Source organism: Rana temporaria, chromosome 13 (genome assembly GCF_905171775.1).
Source record: "Rana temporaria chromosome 13, aRanTem1.1, whole genome shotgun sequence".
Lineage (NCBI taxonomy): Eukaryota > Metazoa > Chordata > Amphibia > Anura > Ranidae > Rana > Rana temporaria.
In genome coordinates, this window is record NC_053501.1 from 119,851,539 (window position 1) to 119,875,414 (window position 23,876).

General features: G+C 51.7%; 1 protein-coding gene across 1 annotated transcript; it reads left to right on the forward strand.

Moving 5' to 3' along the window:
* Positions 1–13,717: 13,717 nt before the first annotated feature.
* LOC120920143 (proline-rich protein 36-like) lies at positions 13,718–20,971 on the forward strand. Its single transcript, XM_040332057.1, has one exon. The coding sequence runs from the start codon at positions 13,718–13,720 to the stop codon at positions 20,969–20,971; it is 7,254 nt and encodes a 2,417-aa protein (XP_040187991.1).
* The last annotated feature ends 2,905 nt before the right edge of the window (positions 20,972–23,876 follow it).

The window sequence follows — 23,876 nt, forward strand, 5'->3', positions numbered from 1 at the left end:
AGATCACTCATCACTGACCACCAACATAAGGGATCACTCATCACTGACCACCAACATAAGGGATCGCTCATCACTGACCACCAACATAAGGGATCACTCATCACTGACCACCAACATAAGGGATCACTCATCACTGACCACCAACATAAGGGATCACTCATCACTGACCACCAACATAAGGGATCACTCATCACTGACCACCAACATAAGAGATCACTCATCACTGACCACCAATATAAGGGATCACTCATCACTGACCACTAACATGAGGGATCACTCATCACTGACCACCAACATGAGGGATCACTCATCACTGACCACCAACATAAGGGATCACTCATCACTGACCACCAACATAAGGGATCACTCATCACTGACCACCAACATAAGGGATCGCTCATCACTGACCACCAACATAAGGGATCACTCATCACTGACCACCAACATAAGGGGGCACTCACCACTTACCCCTAATGTAAGGGTTCAGGAACGAGTTTGCCTGGATTTTTCTTCATCAACATTTCATTGTTTTTTTTGTTTTTTTATATAAATAAAAAGTCACCATTTGTCCACAAAGAGGAGTGAATATAAATCTCAACAACTGAAACCTTTCTTTTTGAGAATTAAAGCCAGTCTATGTGTCAGGGTATCCTAATTGGAAGGCACGTTTAGAAGCAAGATGAGGCTTTCCCAACTTGGAGGACACCCTGGGAAATAAACTCACAAGAATTGGTGGACTATATTGCCAAACTGGCCTGAAATGACTTTGAACCTCCAATCAGAGCTGGAATTTTTGTGTTTGGGGCAAAGCGTTGCTTCGGCCAGCTTGCTGCGTTCACCTTCCATACAACCCTGAGATGATTGAGCCTCCACACCACCGAGAAGATCTTTGTCGTCTCGGATACTTGTACCTTCATAGCACGTTGAAGTGGCAGATATAAATAGCAAGTTAATGAATTAAATGTATTTTTATCATAAGGTCCCACCCACTTTTGTAAATCTCATACCACCTTGGCAAACCCTCCATTGGCTCCCTTTTACACCAACAAGTCATTATGAACTTTTTACGATCTACGAAAATTGTAACGTTGCGTTATAATTAGGGCTCTCCGGGGCAGATCTGCGGCGCCAATACAAGGCAGGTCCTCCGAGCAGCGTGGTATTTTTGGAAGGTTGGCAACATTCCAGGGACAGTTTACAAAGAATGCGGAGAGAAATACAGGAGTAGTAAAAGGTTTATTTATAAAAAGTTATTGGTGTGTAAAAATCGCGTTACAGTGATAAGAGAACACATGACAAGACCCAGCTCACCTGCATGCGGATTTTTGCTAAGAATCCAAGTGACCATTTTTTATTGGCCCTTATTTGGGTTTTGGGTTTGCGAAACCACGGCGCAAACTGCCCATATTTTGCCCATTGGCCCACCAAATCCCAGGCCGCTAGAATGTTAGCGTATTTGGTCAATAACATCATCCAGGATTCTGTTATTTAGTGACGAGGGTGTGGTGGGGCAACATCATCGGGCAGCCGGACGTCCAGTGGTAGGTCTTGAGACATTGGGTAGCTGGCGTAGTGGTGGGTGGTGAGAGTACAAAGAAGGCTGGCATAGTGGTAGGTGGAGAGAGTGGGAATGAATTGGTTGGAATGGTTGCAGATGATAAGTGATTGGGGAGAGTGGCTGGTGCTGGTGGTAAGAGTGGGCCGGGGAGTGGTATAGAGTAGTGGCAGGTGGTGAAAGTGGAAGGGTGGCTGGTGCAATGGTGTGTGGTGAGAGATGGGTGAGGTGGCTGGTGAATTGTCAGGTAACCAAGAAGGGGGGTTGGGCGGCTGGAGCAAATTTGGGTGGTGAAATCTGGGGGGGATTGGCTGGAACAGTGATGGGTAGTAAGATGGGGTAACGGTGGGTGGTGCCAATCATGGGGGTTGTGTGTTAGGAAGAGAGGGCGCTGTTCTGTAAATCTAGCCACCCCCTCTACTCAGCAGCACCTGCAGGTGGTAAGAGTGGGCCGGGGAGTGGTATGGAGTAGTGTCAGGTGGTGAAAGTGGAAGGGTGGCTGGTGTAGTGGTGGGTGGCGAGAGAAGGGAGAGGGATTTTGACTTGTCAGGGGGTCAAGAAGGGGGGTTGGGTGGCTGGAGCAATGGTGGGTGGTAAGATGGGGTAACGGTGGGGGGGAGGGTGTGCCAATCATGGTGGTGGTGTGTTGGGGATGTTCAGGGACATGTGGTCGGAGAAGGATCACGTCTCCAGCAGCAGAAAATGAAGCGTCACACCTCTCTTCCTGGCCACCACATCCAGGGCCTCTGAGGAGGGCCACCAGCCCTCCTGTAGGGGGCCCAGGCACACAGAGAGGCCCGAACAGCAGGAGGAATCCGTGTGGTCAGGCAGAGGGGCAATTAGAGAAAGATGTGCTGCTCTCTGCAGCAGCTGAAAGCTCGTTTTTCTTCCTCCCATCGGCATTCAGCTGCTGCAGGCAGAGACACAGGGTGTCGTTCCTTTCATTACTTCCCCCGATTCCCCTCCCTGGTCTGCCCACTTCTGATCCCCCCCATGTGCCCCCCTGTCACTGTGCCAAGTCCCCTCCCTGGTCTGCCCACTTCTGATCCCCCCCATGTGCCCCCCTGTCACTGTGCCAAGTCCCCTCCCTGGTCTGCCCACTTCTGATCCCCCCCATGTGCCCCCCTGTCACCGTGCCAAGTCCCCTCCCTGGTCTGCCCACTTCTGATCCCCCCCCCATGTGCCCCCCTGTCACTGTGCCAAGTCCCCTCCCGTGGCACTGCCGGCTTCCCTGTCCTGTAAAAAGAAAAAAAAATGTAACATTGTTATAAATATATAATTTTTTTTTATTTTAAAATTAAATAATTTTAAAAATGTAAAAAAAAAAAAAAAATTTTTATAAATAAAAATGTAAAATAACTATTTAAAAAAGGGCAAATTCACACAATTTTCTGTTAGATTTGTATTAGATAATAATAATTTTAGTGTATTTTTAGTGAAAATATTGGGGTAGATTCAGAGCGCAATTACGCCGGCGTATCCATAGATACGCCGCGTAATTGCTAAGTTGCGCCGGCGTATCTACTTTCTGTATTCAGAAAGAAGATACGCTGACTGTAGCCTAAGATACGACTGGCATAATTCTCTTATGCCGTCGTATCTCAGGGTGCATTCTGACGCTGGCCGCTAGGTGGCGCTCCCGTCGTTTTTTGCGTAGAGTATGATATCCCCGTCAACGTTCCCTTCTTCCCATAACGACAATCACCCCAATATTCCACGAGGAGGGATATCCCTGGAATCGCCCAGAAAGCCACACATGAGACCAGCTTACTGCTGGAACAAGACACTTTATTGACACCAAAAACTCAGCTTATATGTGGTTACAGCCTGTTAGGAACGCCCCCCTCACACAGTGGGGTTTCCCATACAGATTATAGGAGACAAGTCGGAGCCGACCATGCAGACACGTTTCTTTAGATAAAGACATCAGCGGAGTTAAATACTAGGTGTAACAGCCTGACCACAATGAAGCAATCAGAATAATTAACATGAGCCCCTTATCTAATCATTGTAAACAGTAAGGCCGGTCTCCTTCCCACACACAATAAATCAATTACCATTTGAACTAGGGAGCTGGCTGAGGAAGGGTCATTAACATGTCAATAGCTTGTGACACATGAACCAAGCAGGGAGATTTACACTGACATCCTTCACAATGGCCCCCCTTTTTCTCCCTGCTCCGGCAAACCCGGTTGGACCTTCCCTGGTCCAGTAGGGTTGACGGGTTCAGAGCTTTTAGTCCGAGGTTAACTCCGTTTGGCGTGACTGACCTCCATTGGTAACTGCTTCCGACTCAGGTATGCTACCGGGTCGTCAGATCACACGCCGGTCAGTCCCCAAGTCTTTGTGCGATCTGCAAAGTCACCAGAAGTCAGTGTGAAGACAGCGAATGGGTCTGTGCGCCGCCGTCTAGGTGTCCCGCTATGGGAGGGGGCAGGTTATGGCTCTGAAGTGACAATCACAGGAGATTCATAAAAAGAAAAAGTTATATTTGTTGAAATGCTGTAGCACTGGTGCTCAGAGTCCGGGGGGGGGGGGGGGGAGAGGGGACTCAGAGCCCCATAAGGTCAGCCACCCCCTGCTCCCTCCGCAGCCGCCGGTTCTCCTCTTTGAGCTTCTCCAGCTCCATCTCCAGTTCATGGAGCCTGGGGGGGGTCAGCCCGCTGTGACCTCAGGTGGTTGTTCTCCTCCTCCATGCGGCTTATGCACTCCTCCAGCTCTATGTACTCACGGATCAGATCCTGCTTGCTCATGTCCTGCAGGCTCTCCACGTGGTCCTTCATCATCAGGAACTGGGTGGTGGTGTAAGGGGCCACCGGTGGGCCCTTGGCGAACATCTCGGCCCGCATCTGGGGCGCCCGCTGCGATTCCATCTCCTCCAGTCGCTTCTTCTCCTCCCAGGTCCGCTGGTTATATGACTTCCAGGACCTCTTCTTCTTGGAGGGTAGCTGGCGGTGCCTCTTTCTGCCCAGCTCCCTCCAAGGCCCCTCCGGCTCATGGCGGTCGCCCATGACCAGCTGACAATGGTGTTCCCTGTTGTCCGTAATAACAGATTGTACCATGAGGGCTTCGTAAGGGGTGCCCAATGGTTCTTCCGGACCCAGCTCCTGGAGATCCCAAGCCGAGTCTACACAATGGGCTGCTGCTGGTGGGCGGTACCCAGGTTGAGACCAATTTGACCTGGTGTTGTCGTTCATGGGGCAATTCTGCTTGAAGTGACCCAACTGTTTGCACCGGAAGCAGCGTTGTTCGTTGTCCTCCTGGCGTGGGTAGCGAGGGCTAGATGTCATCGGTCTGTTAGGCGGTTGGTATCTAGCGGCTGGTGGGTGTGAGGGCGCCGTTGGTTGTGGAGGTTGTACCCGTGGTGTGACCTGGTTTGTCTTGCGAGTATCCGCATATTCATCCGCCAACTTCGCGGCCTCTGGTAGAGTCATGGGCCTGCGATCTCTCACCCAATCTTTGACATCCGTCTGGATGTGATTGTAAAATTGCTCCAGGAGCATTAGTTGCAAAATGTCCTCTGCGGTGGTGGCCTGGCTGCTGTTAACCCAGTTAGAGGCCGACAGGGACAATTGGCATGCCCATTCTGCGTAAGAGTCTTTCGTGGTTTTGCGTGAGTCCCTGAACTTCTGTCGGTGGGACTCTGGGGTTACTGCATAACGAGCCAGGAGCACTTCTTTAACCCGGGCGTAGCTATGGATATCCTGATCTGGCACGGTCCGGAAAGCATCAGAAGCTTTGCCTGACAGTTTGCCTGACAATATTGCAACCCAGTCTCTTCTAGCTATTCGGTGCAGGTTACATTGTCGCTCAAAATCCGCCAGGAAGTTATCAATCTCACAGTCCTTTTCATCAAAAGCTTTAAAAGCGCTAAACGGAATCTTCCTTGTGTCTGCTGTGCTGTACTCACTGTTTGGAGAATGTGCGGCTGCTTGTTGGACTGCTGCCAGTTTTAACTGTAGCTCTGCGTCCCTTATTTCTTTATCCTTCTGTAGCTCTGCGTCTCTTATTTCTTTAGCCTTCTGTAGCTCTGCGTCCCTTATTTGTTTAGCCTCCTGTAGTTCTGCGTCCCTTATTTGTTTATCCTTCTGTAGTTCTGCGTCCCTTATTTGTTTAGCCTCCTCCGCTAACAGGTCCATCACTTTCAGAACCACATCCGGCGTTGGGTTCGGGCCGAACCACGCTAGCTTCTCTCTCATTAGCTTGTTGGCTGGCGATTCCTCCTCCTGAATCACTGGTGTCTCCATCTCTTGTACTGCTGGCGTTGCTGCAATCCCGTCCTCCTGGTCTAGCTCCATTAATTCTGCTATGATGACCCGCTTGGTTTTGTTGCTAGCGATCCTTCCACGAACTTCCAGTAGTTCTTCCAGTGTCTGCTTGGAATCCGGGTGTGAAGGGGAATAGAAGGGAAAAATCCCGCTGCTACCAACCAATTGTGACGGTATCGGTATGATATCCCCGTCAACGTTCCCTTCTTCCCATAACGACAATCACCCCAATATTCCACGAGGAGGGATATCCCTGGAATCGCCCAGAAAGCCACACATGAGACAAGCTTACTGCTAGAACAAGACAGACTTTAATGTTATAACACACAGCTTATATGTGGTTACAGCCTGTTAGGAACGCCCCCCTCACACAGTGGGGTTTCCCATACAGATTATAGGAGACAAGTCGGAGCCGACCATGCAGACACGTTTCTTTAGATAAAGACATCAGCGGAGTTAAATACTAGGTGTAACAGCCTGACCACAATGAAGCAATCAGAATAATTAACATGAGCCCCTTATCTAATCATTGTAAACAGTAAGGCCGGTCTCCTTCCCACACACAATAAATCAATTACCATTTGAACTAGGGAGCTGGCTGAGGAAGGGTCATTAACATGTCAATAGCTTGTGACACATGAACCAAGCAGGGAGATTTACACTGACATCCTTCACACCTACTTACGCCGATTCATGAACGTACACGCGCGCCCGGCGTTCGTTTTTTACGTCGTTTGCGTTAAGACTTTTCCGGCGTAACGTTGTTCCTGCTATTAGGAGGCGCAGCCAATGTTAAGCATGGACGTCGTTCCCGCTTTGAAATTTGAATTTTTTACGTCGTTTGTGTAAGTCGTTCGCGAATAGGGCTGGACATAAATTACGTTCACGTCGAAACCAATGCGTCGTTGCGCCGTACTTGGAAGCAATGCACACTGGGATATGTACAAGGACGGCGCATCAATCACGTCGGGTCATCAAAAATCTTAATAAAACACACCCCCTTCCACATTTGAATTACGCGCGCCTACGCCGGCCCCCTTTTACGCTACGCCGCCGCTACTTACGGAGCAAGTTCTTTGTGAATACAGCACTTGCTCCTGTAAGTTACGGCTGCGTAGCGTAAAAACGAAACGCTGCGCTGCCGTAACTATGCGCGCCCGGACGTGAATCTACCCCATTGTTTCGATATATTTCCATATTTCCCTTTTGCTGGTTGCAGATCAAATAATAAAAAACGCGCCAAGTCCAGTGCTTGCAGCGCCCCGGATACCGGTTTTATCACGTAGGGCGCAGGTACGATGCGGCAGGTGACGATACGCCCAGCCAATGGAATGCAGTTAAAAAAAAATGTACTATTTTTATGGGCAGAGTTTTAGTGCGGAAAATTATTAGTGTTCATTTTATCCACTTATCCCGCAGCTATAATCAGAGAGGAACACCCACTGTGACATCATCGCCACAGAGGTGTCACCCTGACCCGACGGCGACATCGAGAACCGTATATATAGAGGGAGTCGGGCGACTCGGCGCTGTACTGTATGGACGACGACTTCTGTACGCTCCGAGACAACGCACGCAGGTAAGTGACCGCCGTGATCTTCTCCCATACCTCACCCTACATCTTCTCCCATACCTCATCATACATCTTCTCCCATACCTCATCCTACATCTTCTCCCATACCTCCTCCTACATCTTCTCCCATACCTCATCATACATCTTCTCCCATACCTCATCCTACATCTTCTCCCATACCTCATCATCCATCTTCTCCCATACCTCCTCCTACATCTTCTCCCATACCTCATCCTACATCTTCTCCCATACCTCCTCCTACATCTTCTCCCATACCTCACCCTACATCTTCTCCCGTACCTCCTCCTACATCTTCTCCCATACCTCATCCTACATCTTCTCCCATACCTCATCCTACATCTTCTCCCATACCTCACCCTACATCTTCTCCCATACCTCACCCTACATCTTCTCCCATACCTCGTCCTACATCTTCTCCCATACCTCATCCTACATCTTCTCCCATACCTCATCCTACATCTTCTCCCATACCTCACCATACATCTTCTCCCATACCTCACCCTACATCTTCTCCCATACCTCATCCTACATCTTCTCCCATACCTCATCCTACATCTTCTCCCATACCTCACCCTACATCTTCTCCCATACCTCACCCTACATCTTCTCCCATACCTCGTCCTACATCTTCTCCCATACCTCATCCTACATCTTCTCCCATACCTCATCATACATCTTCTCCCATACCTCATCCTACATCTTCTCCCATACCTCATCATCCATCTTCTCCCATACCTCCTCCTACATCTTCTCCCATACCTCATCCTACATCTTCTCCCATACCTCCTCCTACATCTTCTCCCATACCTCACCCTACATCTTCTCCCGTACCTCCTCCTACATCTTCTCCCATACCTCATCCTACATCTTCTCCCATACCTCATCCTACATCTTCTCCCATACCTCACCCTACATCTTCTCCCATACCTCACCCTACATCTTCTCCCATACCTCGTCCTACATCTTCTCCCATACCTCATCCTACATCTTCTCCCATACCTCATCCTACATCTTCTCCCATACCTCACCATACATCTTCTCCCATACCTCACCCTACATCTTCTCCCATACCTCACCCTACATCTTCTCCCATACCTCCTCCTACATCTTCTCCCATACCTCATCCTACATCTTCTCCCATACCTCACCCTACATCTTCTCCCATACCTCATCCTACATCTTCTCCCATACCTCATCCTCCATCTTCTCCCATACCTCATCCTACATCTTCTCCCATACCTCATCCTCCATCTTCTCCCATACCTCACCCTACATCTTCTCCTATACCTCACCCTACATCTTCTCCCATACCTCATCCTACATCTTCTCCCATACCTCACCCTACATCTTCTCCCATACCTCATCCTACATCTTCTCCCATACCTCACCCTACATCTTCTCCCATACCTCATCCTACATCTTCTCCCATACCTCCTCCTCCATCTTCTCCCATACCTCATCCTACATCTTCTCCCATACCTCACCATACATCTTCTCCCATACCTCACCCTACATCTTCTCCCATACCTCATCCTACATCTTCTCCCATACCTCATCCTACATCTTCTCCCATACCTCACCCTACATCTTCTCCCATACCTCCTCCTACATCTTCTCCCATACCTCATCCTACATCTTCTCCCATACCTCATCCTACATCTTCTCCCATACCTCACCCTACATCTTCTCCCATACCTCCTCCTACATCTTCTCCCATACCTCCTCCTACATCTTCTCCCATACCTCATCCTACATCTTCTCCCATACCTCATCCTACATCTTCTCCTATACCTCATCCTACATCTTCTCCCATACCTCACCCTACATCTTCTCCCATACCTCACCCTACATCTTCTCCCATACCTCACCCTACATCTTCTCCCATACCTCACCCTACATCTTCTCCCATACCTCATCCTACATCTTCTCCCATACCTCATCCTACATCTTCTCCCATACCTCATCCTCCATCTTCTCCCATACCTCATCCTCCATCTTCTCCCATACCTCATCCTACATCTTCTCCCATACCTCACCCTACATCTTCTCCCATACCTCACCCTACATCTTCTCCCATACCTCATCCTACACGTCCTCCCATACCTCATCCTACACGTCCTCCCATACCTCTACAACGCCTCATCCTACGCCTCCTTCCATGCCTGATTATTATTATAATGTATAATTATTTATTATTTAACATCCGTACAAATCAGTTTTCATTTTTTAACATTTGTAGGTTTTAGAGAACAACATCCAAGATGTCTGACCTCATGCAAGCTATTAAGACACTTATTCACATCTACGAGAAATATTTCCAGAGCCGGTGTCATGGTCAGCACCTAAAACCTGCGCAGATGGAGCAGTTCATACAGGAGGAGCTGTCTGAGGCCATACAAGTGAGTAGAACCCTGAAAATGGGGTGGAAGTGATGGACCCAACATTGTCCATCTACATAGGGCCGTCTTTAATGTTGAGTGGACCCTGGGCAAACATTTCTTGGGCCCCAATGCAATTTTGCTCTCAACCTGCTCTGAGACATACAATCAATATCAGCTAGACCAGAAAATCAGTTTACTGTATCAGTTCAGGCAGTGATTGTGATTGGTTGCTAGAGGTTATCCATCTCTGGGAGTCCTTCCATTTCTAGGGGTTATTCTTCCGTCTCTGGGAGTCCTTCCTCCATCTCTGAGAGTCCTTCCTCATTCTCTGGGAGTCCTTCCTCCATATTTAGCAGTCCTTCTTCCATCTCTGGGAGTCCTTCCTCCATCTCTGGGAGTCCTTCCTCCATATTTAGCAGTCCTTTCATCTCTGGGAGTCCTTCCTCCATATTTAGCAGTCCTTCTTCCATCTCTGGGAGTCCTTCCTCCATCTCTGGGAGTTCTTCCTCCATATTTAGCAGTCCTTTCATCTCTGGGAGTCCTTCCTCCATCTCTAGGAGTCCTTCTTCCATCTCTGGGGGTCCTACTTCCATCTCTGGGTGTCCTTCATCCATCTCTGGGGGTCCTCCTTCCATCTCTGGGAGTCCTTCTTCCATCTCTGGGGGTCCTACTTCCATCTCTGGGGGTCCTACTTCCATCTCTGGGTGTCCTTCATCCATCTCTGGGGGTCCTCCTTCCATCTCTGGGAGTCCTTCTTCCATCTCTGGGGGTCCTACTTCCATTTCTGGGGGTCCTACTTCCATCTCTGGGTGTCCTTCATCCATCTCTGGGAGTCCTCCTTCCATCTCTGGAAGTCCTTCTTCCATCTCTGGGGGTCCTACTTCCATCTCTGGGTGTCCTTCATCCATCTCTGGGGGTCCTCCTTCCATCTCTGGGAGTCCTTCTTCCATCTCTGGGGGTCCTTCATCCATCTCTGAGGGTTCCTTCATCTCTGGGGGTCCTCCTTCCATCCCTGGGAGTCCTTATTCCATCTCTGGGAGTCCTTCTTCCATCTCTGGGGGTCCTTCTTCCATCTCTGGGAATCCTTCTTCCATCTCTGGGGGTCCTTCTTCCATCTCTGGGAGTCCTTCTTCCATCTCTGGGGGTCCTCCTTCCATCTCTGGAAGTCCTTCTTCCATCTCTGGGGGTCCTCCTTCCATCTCTGGGAGTCCTTCTTCCATCTCTGGGGGTCCTTCATCCATCTCTGAGGGTTCCTTCATCTCTGGGGGTCCTCCTTCCATCCCTGGGAGTCCTTATTCCATCTCTGGGAGTCCTTCTTCCATCTCTGGGGGTCCTTCATCCATCTCTGGGAGTCCTTCCTCCATCTCTGGGAGTCCTTCCTCCATATTTATCAGTCCTTCCTCCATATTTATCAGTCCTTCTTCCATCTCTGGGGTCATTCTTCCATCCCTGGGGGTCCTTCTTCCGTCTCTGGGAGTCCTTCTTCCATCTCGGGGAGTCCTTCCTCCATCTCTGGGAGTCCTTCCTCCATATTTATCAGTCCTTCTTCCATCCCTGGGGGTCCTTCTTCCGTCTCTGGGAGTCCTTCCTCCATCTCGGGGAGTCCTTCTTCCATCTCTGGGAGTCCTTCTTCCGTCTCTGAGAGTCGTTCCTCCATCTCTGGGAGTCCTTCCTCCATATTTATCAGTCCTTCTTCCATCTCTGGGAGTCCTTCCTCCATATTTATCAGTCCTTCTTCCATCTCTAGGAGTCCTTCTTCCATCTCTGGGGTCACTCTTCCATCCCTGGGGGTCCTTCTTCCGTCTCTGGGAGTCCTTCTTCCATCTCTAGGAGTCCTTATTCCATCTCTGGGAGTCCTTCCTCCATATTTATCAGTCCTTCTTCCATCTCTGGGAGTCCTTCCTCCATATTTATCAGTCCTTCTTCCATCTCTGGGGTCACTCTTCCATCCCTGGGGGTCCTTCTCCCGTCTCTGGGAGTCCTTCCTCCATCTCTGGGAGTCCTTTTTCCATCTCTGGGGGCCCTTCTTCTATCTCTGGGAGTCCTTCCTCCATCTCTGGGAGTCCTTCTTCCGTCTCTGGGAGTCCTTCCTCCATCTCTGGGAGTCCTTCTTCCGTCTCTGGGAGTCCTTCCTCCATCTCTGGGAGTCCTTCTTCCATCTCTGGGAGTCCTTCCTCCATCTCTGGGAGTCCTTCTTCCGTCTCTGGGAGTCCTTCCTCCATCTCTGGGAGTCCTTCTTCCGTCTCTGGGAGTCCTTCCTCCATCTCTGGGAGTCCTTCTTCCGTCTCTGGGAGTCCTTCCTCCATCTCTGGGAGTCCTTCTTCCGTCTCTGGGAGTCCTTCCTCCATCTCTGGGAGTCCTTCTTCCGTCTCTGGGAGTCCTTCTTCCATCTCTGGGGTTCCTTCATCCATCTCTGGGAGTCTTTCCTCCATATTTAGCAGTCCTTTCATCTCTGGGAGTCCTTCTTCCATCTCTAGGAGTCCTTCTTCCATCTCTGGGAGTCCTTCTTCCATCTCTGGGTGTCTTATTTCCATCTCTGGGGGTCCTCTTTCCATCTTTGGGAGTCCTTCTTCCATCTCTGGGAGTCCTTCCTCCATCTCTGGGAGTCTTTCCTCCATATTTAGCAGTCCTTCTTCCATCTCAGCACTTCACACTGAGATATCAGGACACAGCACAGGACTCAAAGGACAAGAGAATTTAAACTGGGATAGTTGGCAAGTATGAGGCAGCTGTATTGGGCCCTACAACAATGACAGGGCCCAGAGCAGCTGCCCCTTTTGCCCTGTCTTAAAGGCGGCCCTGCATCTACAAGGGGGGGAGGATACAGCTCGGGTCTCTTTTAAAGTCCAATCATGAAAATGATGTTCTGCTTTTGAATACAACTTTAATGAATAGAAGAAATTATATTTTTTATAGAAGTGCTTCGGCAAGTCCCATATTTCTATCTTGAGTCCCTTTTGAGTCCCTACTATTCTGTGCTTCAGCAATGGTCGTCTGTGTGCATGCTTGGTGAGGGGTGTATCGATATGTGCGCATGCGTCACTGAAAACACGCCCAAAAGTAGACTTATTCTTGGACTTAAAAGCCAAATGAAATCATTGACCCTTTTCTCTCATTCCTCCTACAGAACTCGGGGGATGCAGAAACCGTCGGCCTCGTTTGGAAAGCAGTGGACAGAAACCGCGACGGTGAAATCAGCTTTAAAGAATACATGACGTTGGTGAATGTGGTCTCCAAGGCCTACTACAAGCATCTGGGCAAAGCCAGGAGCTCCCTACTTTGTATTACACAACAGCAAGCTTCTGCCAATCAACAACCAACAACGGGCGGTCCACCAACAGCTGGCAGTCCACCACCAACACCACCAACAGCTGGCGGTCCACCACCAACACCACCAACAGCTGGCGGTCCACCACCAACACCACCAACAGCTGGAGGTCCACCACCAACACCACCGACAGCTGGCGGTCCACCACCAATACCACCAACAGCTGGCGGTCCACCACCAACACCACCAACAGCTGGCGGTCCACCACCAACACCACCAACAGCTGGCGGTCCACCACCACAGCAGCCACCAACAGTCCAAGATCTAAGTCACATCCCCCCACAGCAAGCACTGCTTCCAACAGAGCCTCAGGGTCAACGGGATGCCCCAGCTCGACCACCAGCTCCAGCGCCTGGCACCCCATCTGCCCAAGTACAGCAAGGTTTACCAGCTCAACCAGAAGCTCAAGTTCAGCCAGTGGGAACTCAGACAATTGGCGAGCCATGTGTTTGTTCATGGGAAAGCTTACAGTCAGTTGCTCCTCAGGTCCCCGCAATGCCAGTGCCAGCTTCTCAGGTCCCTGTTGTCCCAGTGCCAACTTATCATCCTTCTTTACCACTTGTATATACTCCCCATGGACCTACAGTAACTATGCCAGCACCTCATGTCCATGTGACACAAGATTTGCCTCCTTTGGTACCAGTGCCATTGGTGTCAGCTCCTCAGGTTCTTGCAGCATCAGCTTCTCAAGTTCCTGCAGTGCCAGCTTCTCAAGTTCCTGCAGTGCCAGCTTCTCAAGTTCCTGCAGTGCCAGCTTCGCAAGTTCCTGCAGTGCCAGCTTCTCAAGTTCCTGCAGTGCCAGCTTCTCAAGTTCCTGCAGTGCCAGCTTCTCAAGTTCCTGCAGCACCAGCTTCTCAAGTTCCTGCAGTGCCAGCTTCTCAAGTTCCTGCAGTGCCAGCTTCTCAAGTTCCTGCAGTGCCAGCTTCTCAAGTTCCTATAGCTCCAGCTTCTCAAGTCCCTTTAACACTAGCTTCTCAAGTCTCTGCAGTGCCCGCTTCTCAAGTCCCTGCAGTGCCAGTTCCTCAGGAGTCCGGAGCACCAGTGCCAGCAAATCAAGGACCCTTACCACAAATGCCAGCTTCCCAAGAGCCTGCAGCATCATTGCAAGCTTCTCAGACCCCTGTGTTACCAGCTCACCAAGGCCATGGTGCACTAGTACCTTTCTCTCAGACCCATGCAGCATTGGTGCCAGCTCATGCCCCAGCAGCACTACAGCAGGCTGTGGTACCAGCGCAAGCTTACCATGATCCTACAGCACCAGTGCGAGTTTCTCAGCCTGTTACAACTTCAGGACCAGCAACTCAGACCCCTGTGTCACATGTTCCTGTTCTACATTCCCCTCCAGCACCAGTGCCAGTTCCTCAGGGCTATGGGGCACCAGTGCCAGTCTCTCAAACAAATGCCGTACCAATGTCAGCTCAGGCCCCAGCAGTACAGCAAGCTTCTCAGGTCCCTGCGGTGGCAGTACAAGCTCACCATGCCCCGGCAACACCAGTTACTCTGGTCTCTGCACCACAATTAGCAGCTTATCCGGTAACTGCAGCACCAGTACCAGTCTCTCAGACCCATGCAGTACCAATGCCAGCTCAGGCCTCAGCAGTACAGCAAGCTCCTCAGGTCCCCGCGGTGGCAGTACAAGCTCACCATGCCCCGGCAGCACCAGTACCGGTTACTCTGGTCCCTGCACCACAATTAGCAGCTTATCCGGTAACTGCAGCACCAGTACCAGTCTCTCAGACCCATGCCCTACCAATGCCAGCTCAGGCCCCAGCAGTACAGCAAGCTTCTCAGGTACAAGCTCACCATGCCCCGGCAGCAATGGATGTTCATCAGGTCCCCACAGTACCGGGCCTAGCTCTTCAAGTTCCTGCAGGCTCAGTGGCAGTTTCTCGGGCCCCTGCAGCAGCAGTGCATGCTCAACAGGTCCATGTTGTACCCATGACAGTTCCTCTGTACCCTGTAGTGCCAGTGCCAGTTCCTCCGCACATTGCACTGCCAGTTCCACAGGTCCTTGTAGCACGAGTGCCAGGTCCTCCAGTCCATGTTCCAACAGTGCCATTTCCTCAGGCCCCTGCAGCACCACTGACAGATCCTCAGGCCCATGTTGCATCAGTGCCAGTCCCAGTTCCTCGGGTTTCTACAGTAATTGCACCAGCTCAGACCCCAGCAGTGTCAGTGCAAGTTCCTCAGATGCCTACAGTCCCAGTGATGGGTTCTGAGGCTCCTGTAGCAGCAGTGCATGTTTATATGGTCCACATTGCACCAGTGCCAGTTCCTCTCATCTCTGTTGCACCAGTGCTAGGTCTTCAGACCCCTACAGTGACCGTGCCAGCTCCACGGGTCAATGTAGCATCAGTGCCAGTTCCACAAACTTCTGCAGGCCTAGTGCCAGCTCCTCAGGTCCCTGCAGTCCCAGCACCAGGTCTTCAGATACATTTTACAGTGTTAGTTCTTCCGACCCCTGCAATGCCAGTTCAGGTCCCAGCAGCAGTTTCTCAGGTCCCTGTGCCACCAGTATTGGCTCCCCAGGGCCCTGAAGCACCACTGCAAGCTCATCAGGGTCCTATATCACAGGTGCCAGCAACTGAGGTTCATGTGGCAAGAGTACCAGTTCCTCAGACCCCTGCAGCACCTGTGACACCTGCTCACGCCTCTGAAGTACCAGTGCTAGCTCATGAGGTCACAGCAGTTTCTCAGGTCCCTGTGCCACCAGTATTGGCTCCCCAGGGCCCTGCAGCACCAATGCAAGCTCATCAGGGTCCTATATCACAGGTGCCAGCAACTGAGGTCCATGTGGCAGGAGTACCAGTTCCTCAGACCCCTGCAGCACCTGTGACAGTTGCTCACACCCCTGAAGTACCAGTGTTAGCTCATCAGGTCCCTTCAGGACCAGTGCCGGCACCTCCAGTGACCGGACCACCAGTGGCAGCTCCTTATGGCTCTCTGGTAACGGTACCATCTCAGGCCTCAGCTCAGCCACCTCATCAGGTCCTTGGAGCACCAATGCCACCTCATCAGGTCCCTGGAGCACCAATGCCACCTCATCAGGTCCCTGGAGCACCAATGCCACCTCATCAGGTCCTTGGAGCACCAATGCCACCTCATCAGGTCCTTGGAGCACCAATGCCACCTCATCAGGTCCTTGGAGCACCAATGCCACCTCATCAGGTCCCTGGAGCACCAATACCACCTCATCAGGTCCCTGGAGCACCAATGCCACCTCATCAGGTCCTTGGAGCACCAATGCCACCTCATCAGGTCTTTGGAGCACCAATGCCACCTCATCAGGTCCTTGGAGCACCAATGTCACCTCATCAGGTCCTTAGAGCACCAATGCCAGCTCAAGACCCAGCAGCACCACAGCAAGCTTCTCAGGTCCCTGCAGTGGCAGTACAAGCTCACCATTTCCCCACAGCACCAGTGCCAGTGACACTGGTCCGTGTACCACAAATATCATCTCATCCCGTAACTGCAGTACCAATGCCACCTCATCAGGTCCTTGGAGCACCAATGCCACCTCATCAGGTCCCTGGAGCACCAATGCCAGCTCAAGACCCAGCAGCACCACAGCAAGCTTCTCAGGTCCCTGCAGTGGCAGTACAAGCTCACCATTTCCCCACAGCACCAGTGCCATTTACACTGGTCCGTGTACCACAAATATCATCTCATCCCGTAATTGCAGTACCAATGCCAGCTCAGGCCCCAGCTGCACTACAGCAAGCTTCTCAGGTCTCTGTGGTGCCAGTACAAGCTCACCATGCCCATGGAGCACCAGTTCCATTTCATCAGGTTCCTAGAGCACCAGTTCCCATTCCACATTCCCCCGCAGCACCAGTACCAACCCAGGCCCCACCAGCTACACAGCAAGCTTCTCAGGTCTCTGTGGTGCCAGTGGAAGCTCACCATGGCCCGACAGTAGCAGTACATCAGAGCTATGGGGCACCAGTGCCCGTCTCTCAGATCTATGCAGTACCAATGCCAGCTCAGGCCCCAGCAGCACTACAGCAAGCTTCTCAGGTCTCTGTGGTGCCAGTACAAGCTCACCATGACCAGGGAGCACCAGTGCCAGTTTATCAGGTCCCTGGAGCACCAATGCCACCCCATCAGGTCCTTGTAGCACCAGTGCAAGCTCAGGACCCATCAGCACCACAGGAAGCTTCTCAGGTCTCTGTGGATCCAGTACAAGCTCACCATGGCCCGACAGCACCAGTGCCAGTTCCTCAGCCTGTTGCAATTTCAGGAACAGCTCCTCAGGAACCTGTGCACCAACTTCCCGTTTCACATTCCCCCGCAGCACCAGTGCCATTTCCTCAGGGCTATGGTGCACCAGTGCCAGTCTCTCAGATTCATGCAGTACCATTGCCAGCTCAGGTCCCCGCAGCACCACAGCAAGCTTCTCAGGTTTCTGTGGTGCCAATGGAAGCTCACCATGGCCCAACAGCACCAGTTCATCAGGGTTATGGTGCACCAGTGCCAGTCTCTCAAACCCCTGCAGTACCAATGCCAGCTCAGGCCCCCGCAGTACCACAGCAAGCTTCTCAGGTCTCTGTGGTGCCAGTACAAGCTCACCATCACCAGGGAGCACCAGTGCCATTTCATCAGGTCCCTGGAGCACCAATGCCACCCCATCAGGTCTTTGGAGCACCAGTGCCAGTTCATCAGTTTCCTAGAGCACAAATTCCTATTCCATATTTCCCCGCAGCACCGGTGCCAACCCAGGCCCCACCAGCTTCACAGGAAGCTTCTCAGGTCTCTGTGGTGCCAGTGGAAGTTCACCATGGCCCGCCAGCACCAGTGCCAGTTCCTCAGCCTGTTGCAACTTCAGGAACAGCTCCTCAGGAACCTGTTCACCAAGTTCCCGTTTCACATTCCCCCGCAGCACCGGTGCCATTTCATCAGGGCTATGGCGCACCAGTGCCATTCTCTCAGATCCATGCAGTACCAATGCCAGCTCAGGCCCAAGCAGCACTACAGCAAGCATCTCAGTTCTCTGTGGTGCCAGTACAAGCTCACCATGCCCAAGGAGCACCAGTGCCAGTTCATCAGGGCCATGGAGCACCAGTGCCAGTCTTTCAGACCCCTGCAGTACCAGTGCCAGCTCAGGCCCCCGCAGTACCACAGCAAGCATCTCAGTTCTCTGTGGTGCCAGTACAAGCTCACCATGCCCAAGGAGCACCAGTGCCAGTTCCTCAGCCTGCTTCAGCCTCAGAACCAGCTCCTAATGCCCATGTGCTACGCGTACCAGTTCATCAGGTCCCTGCAGAACCGGTGCCAGTTCACCAGGGCCATGGAGCACCAGTGCCAGTCTTTCAGACCCCTGCAGTGCCAGTGCCAGCTCAGGCTCATGCAGCACCACAGCAAGCTTCTCAGGTCTCTGTGGTGCCAGTACAAGCTCACCATGACCATGGAGCACCAGTGCCAGTTCCTCAGCTTGTTGGAACTTCAGGACCAGCTCCTCAGACCCCTGTGCAACAAGTTCCTGTTCCACATCACCCCACAGCACCAGTGCCAGTCTCTCAGGCCAATGCATTACCAGTACCAGCTCAACCCCCACCAGAAGCACAGCAAGCTTCTCAGGTCCCTGCGGTGGCAGTACAAGCTCACCATGCCCCGGCAGCACCAGTGCCCGTCTCTCAGATCCATGCTGCACCAGTGCCAGCTCAGGCCCCACCAGTACCACAGCAAGCATCTCAGGTCTCTGTGGTGCCAGCACAAGCTTACCATGTCCCTACAGCACCAGTGCCAGTTCCTCAGCCTGTTGCCACTTCAGGACTAGCACCAGTGTCAGCTCACCAGGTCCCTGGAGTACCAATGCCAGCTCATCAGTTCCCTGTAGCACCAATGCCAGCTCACCAGGTCCCTGGAGCACCAGCGCCAGCTCATCAGGTCCCTGGAGTACCAGTGCCAGCTCATCAGGTCCCTGGAGCACCAATGCCAGCTCATCAGGTCCCTGGAGCACCAATGCCAGCTCATCAGGTTCCTGGAGCACCAGTGCCAGCTCATCAGGTCCCAGCAGTATCAATACCAGCTCATCAGGTCCCTGGAGCACCAATGCCAGCTCATCAGTTTCTTGGAGCACCAATGCCAGCTTATCAGGTCCCTGGTGCACCAATGCCAGCTCATCAGTTCCTTGGAGCACCAATGCCAGCTTATCAGGTCCCTGGTGCACCAATGCCAGCTCATCAGTTCCTTGGAGCACCAATGCCAGCTTATCAGGTCCCTGGCGCACCAATGCCAGCTCACCAGTTCCCTGCAGTATCAATGCCAGCTCATCAGTTCCCTGGAGCACCAATGCCAGCTCATCAGGTCCCTGACGCACCAATGCCAGCTCATCAGGTCCCTGGAGCACCAATGCCAGCTCATCAGGTCCCTGGAGCACCAATGCCAGCTCACCAGGTCCCTGGTGCACTAATGCCAGCTCATCAGGTCCCTGGAGTACCAATGCCACCTCATCAGGTCCCTGGAGCACCAATGCCAGCTCATCAGGTCCCTGGAGCACCAATGCCAGCTCCTCAGGTCCCTGGAGCACCAATGCCAGCTCATCAGGTCCCTGGAGCACCAATGCCACCTCATCAGGTCCCTGGAGCACCAATGCCACCTCATCAGGTCCCTGGAGCACCAATGCCAGCTCATCAGGTCCCTGGAGCACCAATGCCAGCTCCTCAGGTCCCTGGAGCACCAATGCCACCTCATCAGGTCCCTGGAGCACCAATGCCAGCTCATCAGGTCCCTGGAGCACCAATGCCAGCTCATCAGGTCCCTGTAGCACCAATGCCAGCTCCTCAGGTCCCTGTAGCACCAATGCCAGCTCCTCAGGTCCCTGACGCACCAATGCCAGCTCATCAGGTCCCTGGAGCACCAATGCCAGCTCATCAGGTCCCTGGAGCACCAATGCCAGCTCACCAGGTCCCTGGTGCACTAATGCCAGCTCATCAGGTCCCTGGAGTACCAATGCCACCTCATCAGGTCCCTGGAGCACCAATGCCAGCTCATCAGGTCCCTGGAGCACCAATGCCAGCTCCTCAGGTCCCTGGAGCACCAATGCCAGCTCATCAGGTCCCTGGAGCACCAATGCCACCTCATCAGGTCCCTGGAGCACCAATGCCACCTCATCAGGTCCCTGGAGCACCAATGCCAGCTCATCAGGTCCCTGGAGCACCAATGCCAGCTCCTCAGGTCCCTGGAGCACCAATGCCACCTCATCAGGTCCCTGGAGCACCAATGCCAGCTCATCAGGTCCCTGGAGCACCAATGCCAGCTCATCAGGTCCCTGTAGCACCAATGCCAGCTCCTCAGGTCCCTGTAGCACCAATGCCAGCTCATCAGATCTCTGGCGCACCAATGCCAGCTCATCAGGTCCCAGCAGTACCAATGCCAGCTCATCAGGTCCCAGCAGTACCAATGCCAGCTCATCAGGTCCCTGGAGCACCAATGCCAGCTCATCAGGTCCCTGGAGCACCAATGCCACCTCATCAGGTCCCTGGAGCACCAATGCCAGCTCATCAGGTCCCTGGAGCACCAATGCCAGCTCATCAGGTCCCTGGAGCACCAATGCCACCTCATCAGGTCCCTGGAGCACCAATGCCAGCTTATCAGGTCCCTGGTGCACCAATGCCAGCTCACCAGGTCCCTGGCGCACCAATGCCAGCTCATCAGGTCCCTGGCGCACCAATGCCAGCTCATCAGGTCCCTGGCGCACCAATGCCAGCTCATCAGGTCCCTGGAGCACCAATGCCAGCTTATCAGGTCCCTGGAGCACCAATGCCAGCTCATCAGGTGCCAACTCAAGAATTGTATACTGAAGCTACATGCCAGGTTCTTCCCGGCCCCATATTGCCGATGTGATGGCAGTGCCAGGCCGGTGAATTGCTGCGATGAGTGGAGGGAAAGTGAAGTGTGCCGCCATTGGCCGCCCTGGGATGAGAACACGCCTCCCTCCATGTATGTCCCATGTATGTCCCATGTATGTCCCATGTATGTTCCATGTATGTTCCATGTATGTTCCATGTATGTCCCATGTATGTTCTTGTAGTATGTGTAGATTGTAGAATAAAGCATTGCACTCAGCATCTCGTCATCACGGTGTGCTTTATCTGTACGGTGTTTGTGCTTCAACATGTGACGTCTCTGGAGGGCCCAGGGAAAGGAAACCCCTCCCCCCTGCGGGGCAACACGGGCCTTGGGGGCGTCTGGGGACAGGGGCCCATCACAGAGGTCTCAGTGCCTCTCTGAATGAGCCCCTAGAGGTGACATGATTGTAAAGGGGTCTAGACGTATACCAAAGTAACTACAGACCCATCAGCCTACACCCATGAGTTCTCAGAGAGCTTAGCTCAATATTAGCCAGGTCACTACTCCTGATTTTAAAATACATTTTATTGACTGGAACAGTACCCACTGATTGACATACAGCAAATATGGAACCAATATTTAAAAAGGGAGTCTAAATTTATGGCAGGCAACTACAGAACAAAGAGCCTACATCCATGAGTTCTCAGAGAGCTTAGCTCGGTGATAGCCAAGTCCCTCTTCCTGATTTATAAAGATACTTTATTGACTGTAACATTGCCCGTGGATTGGCGTAGAGCAAATGTGGTACCAGTGTTGAAAAATTGGGTCTAGATATACACAAGGCCACTACAGACCAGTCAGCCTACATCCCTGAGTCCTCAGAGAACTTAGCTTGATAATAGCAAGGTCCCTCTTCCTAATTTTTAAGGACACTTTATTGACTGTAACATTACCCGCTGATTCGTATAGAATAAAACCGGTACAAATATAAAAAAAATTGGGTCTAGATATACATTGGGCAACTAGAGACCAGTCAGCCTACATCCATGAGTCCTCAGAGAGCTTAGCTCGATAATAGCCAGGTCACTATTCCTAACTGTTAAAGACACTTTATTGCCCGCAGAATGGGATAGAGCAAATTTGGTGCAGATGTTGAAAAGGGTTCTAGATATACAGCAGGCAACTACAGACCAGTCAGCCTACACCCACGAGTTCTCAGAGAGCTTAGCTCAACATTAGCCAGGTCACTAATCCTGATTTTTAAAGACATTTTATTAACTGGAACAGTACCCACTGATTGGCATACTGCAAATGTGGAAGTAATATTTAAAAAGGGGGTCTAAATGTATGTTAGGCAACTACAGACCAGTCAGCCTACACCCATGAGTCCTCAGGGAGCTTAGCTCGGTGATGGTCAAGTCCCTCTTCCTAATTTTTAAAGACCTTTTACTGACTGTACCGTTGCCCATGGATTGGCGTAGAGCAAATGTGGTACCAATTTTAAAAAATTAGGTCTAGCTATACACTGGGCATCTACAGGCCAGTCAGCCTACATCCATGAGTCTTTGGGGAGCTTAGCTCGATAATAGCCAGGTCACTATTCCTGATTTTATAAGACATTTTATGAACTGGGACAGTACCCGCTGATTGGCGTATAGAGAAAATCTGGCAACCATATTGAAAAACAGGTCTAGATGTACGCGAGGCAACTACAGACCAGTCAGCCTACATCCATGAGTTCTCAGAGAGCTTAGCTCGATAATAGCCAGGTCACTCTTCCTCATTTTTAGGGACACTTTATTGACTGTAACATTACCCGCTGATTGGCGTAGAGCAAATGTGGTACTAATATTGAAAACTTGGGTCTAGATGTACACCAGGCAACTACAGACCAGTCAGCCTACATCCATGAGTCCTCGGGGAGCTTAGCTCGGTGATAGCCAGGTCACTATTTCTGATTGACTGAAACGATACCCACTGATTGGCATAGGGCAAATGTGCTGCCAGTATTCAAAAAAGGGGTCCAGATGTACACCAGGCAAATACAGAGCAGTCAGCCTACACCCACGAGTTCTCAGAGAGCTTAGCCAAGTTACTAAACCTGATTTTAAAAGACATTTTATTGACTGGAACAGTACCCACGGATTGATATACAGCAAATGTGGAACCAATATTTAAAAAGGGGGTCTAAATGTATGCCAGGAAACTACAGACCAGTCAGCCTACACCCATGAGTTCTCAGAGAGCCTAACTCAAAAATAGTCAAGTCCCTCTTCCTAATTTTTAAAGACACTTAATTGGCTGTAACATTGCCCGTGGATTGGCATAGAGCAAATGTGGTATCAACATTGAAAACTTGGGTCTAGATATACATTGGGCAACTAGAGACCAGTCAGCCTACACCCATGAGTTCTCAGAGAGCTTAGCTCAATATTAGCCAGGTCACTTTTCCTAACTGAGATGACATGACACACAGGTGGGACTCTATTTACTAATTAGGTGACTTCTGAGGGCATTTGGTTCCCCTAGACTTTAGTTAGGGGTATCGGAGTAAAAGCCGGCCTCGGTATTCTGGCCACACACGGTACAATCTGATTGTACGATCTCCACCAGACGAGGTCATTGTGACGTCTGTCGGAGTTCTGGGAGCGACGATCATGAATAATGGATGAAGGAACCGGTCCTCCCAGCCGCGCAGCAGATCCTTCCCCCGGGGCCATCTCTGGTGAAGGGCTGTATAAACATCGACATACTTTCTGCGGTGCGGGGGTGGGGCGCGCCGCGGGGTCATAACCTGCGCCGTGGAAGGGGGGGGAAGACCGGCTCAGACAACTTCCCCCGGAGACGTGACGCGGCCTGTCCCTCCACCATCAGAGCTCCGTAACGAGACCTTCCCATTGGAGTTATTCCGAGACAGGATTGTACGTGTGGGGGGATTTACCCTCATTTCCTGTGGGGG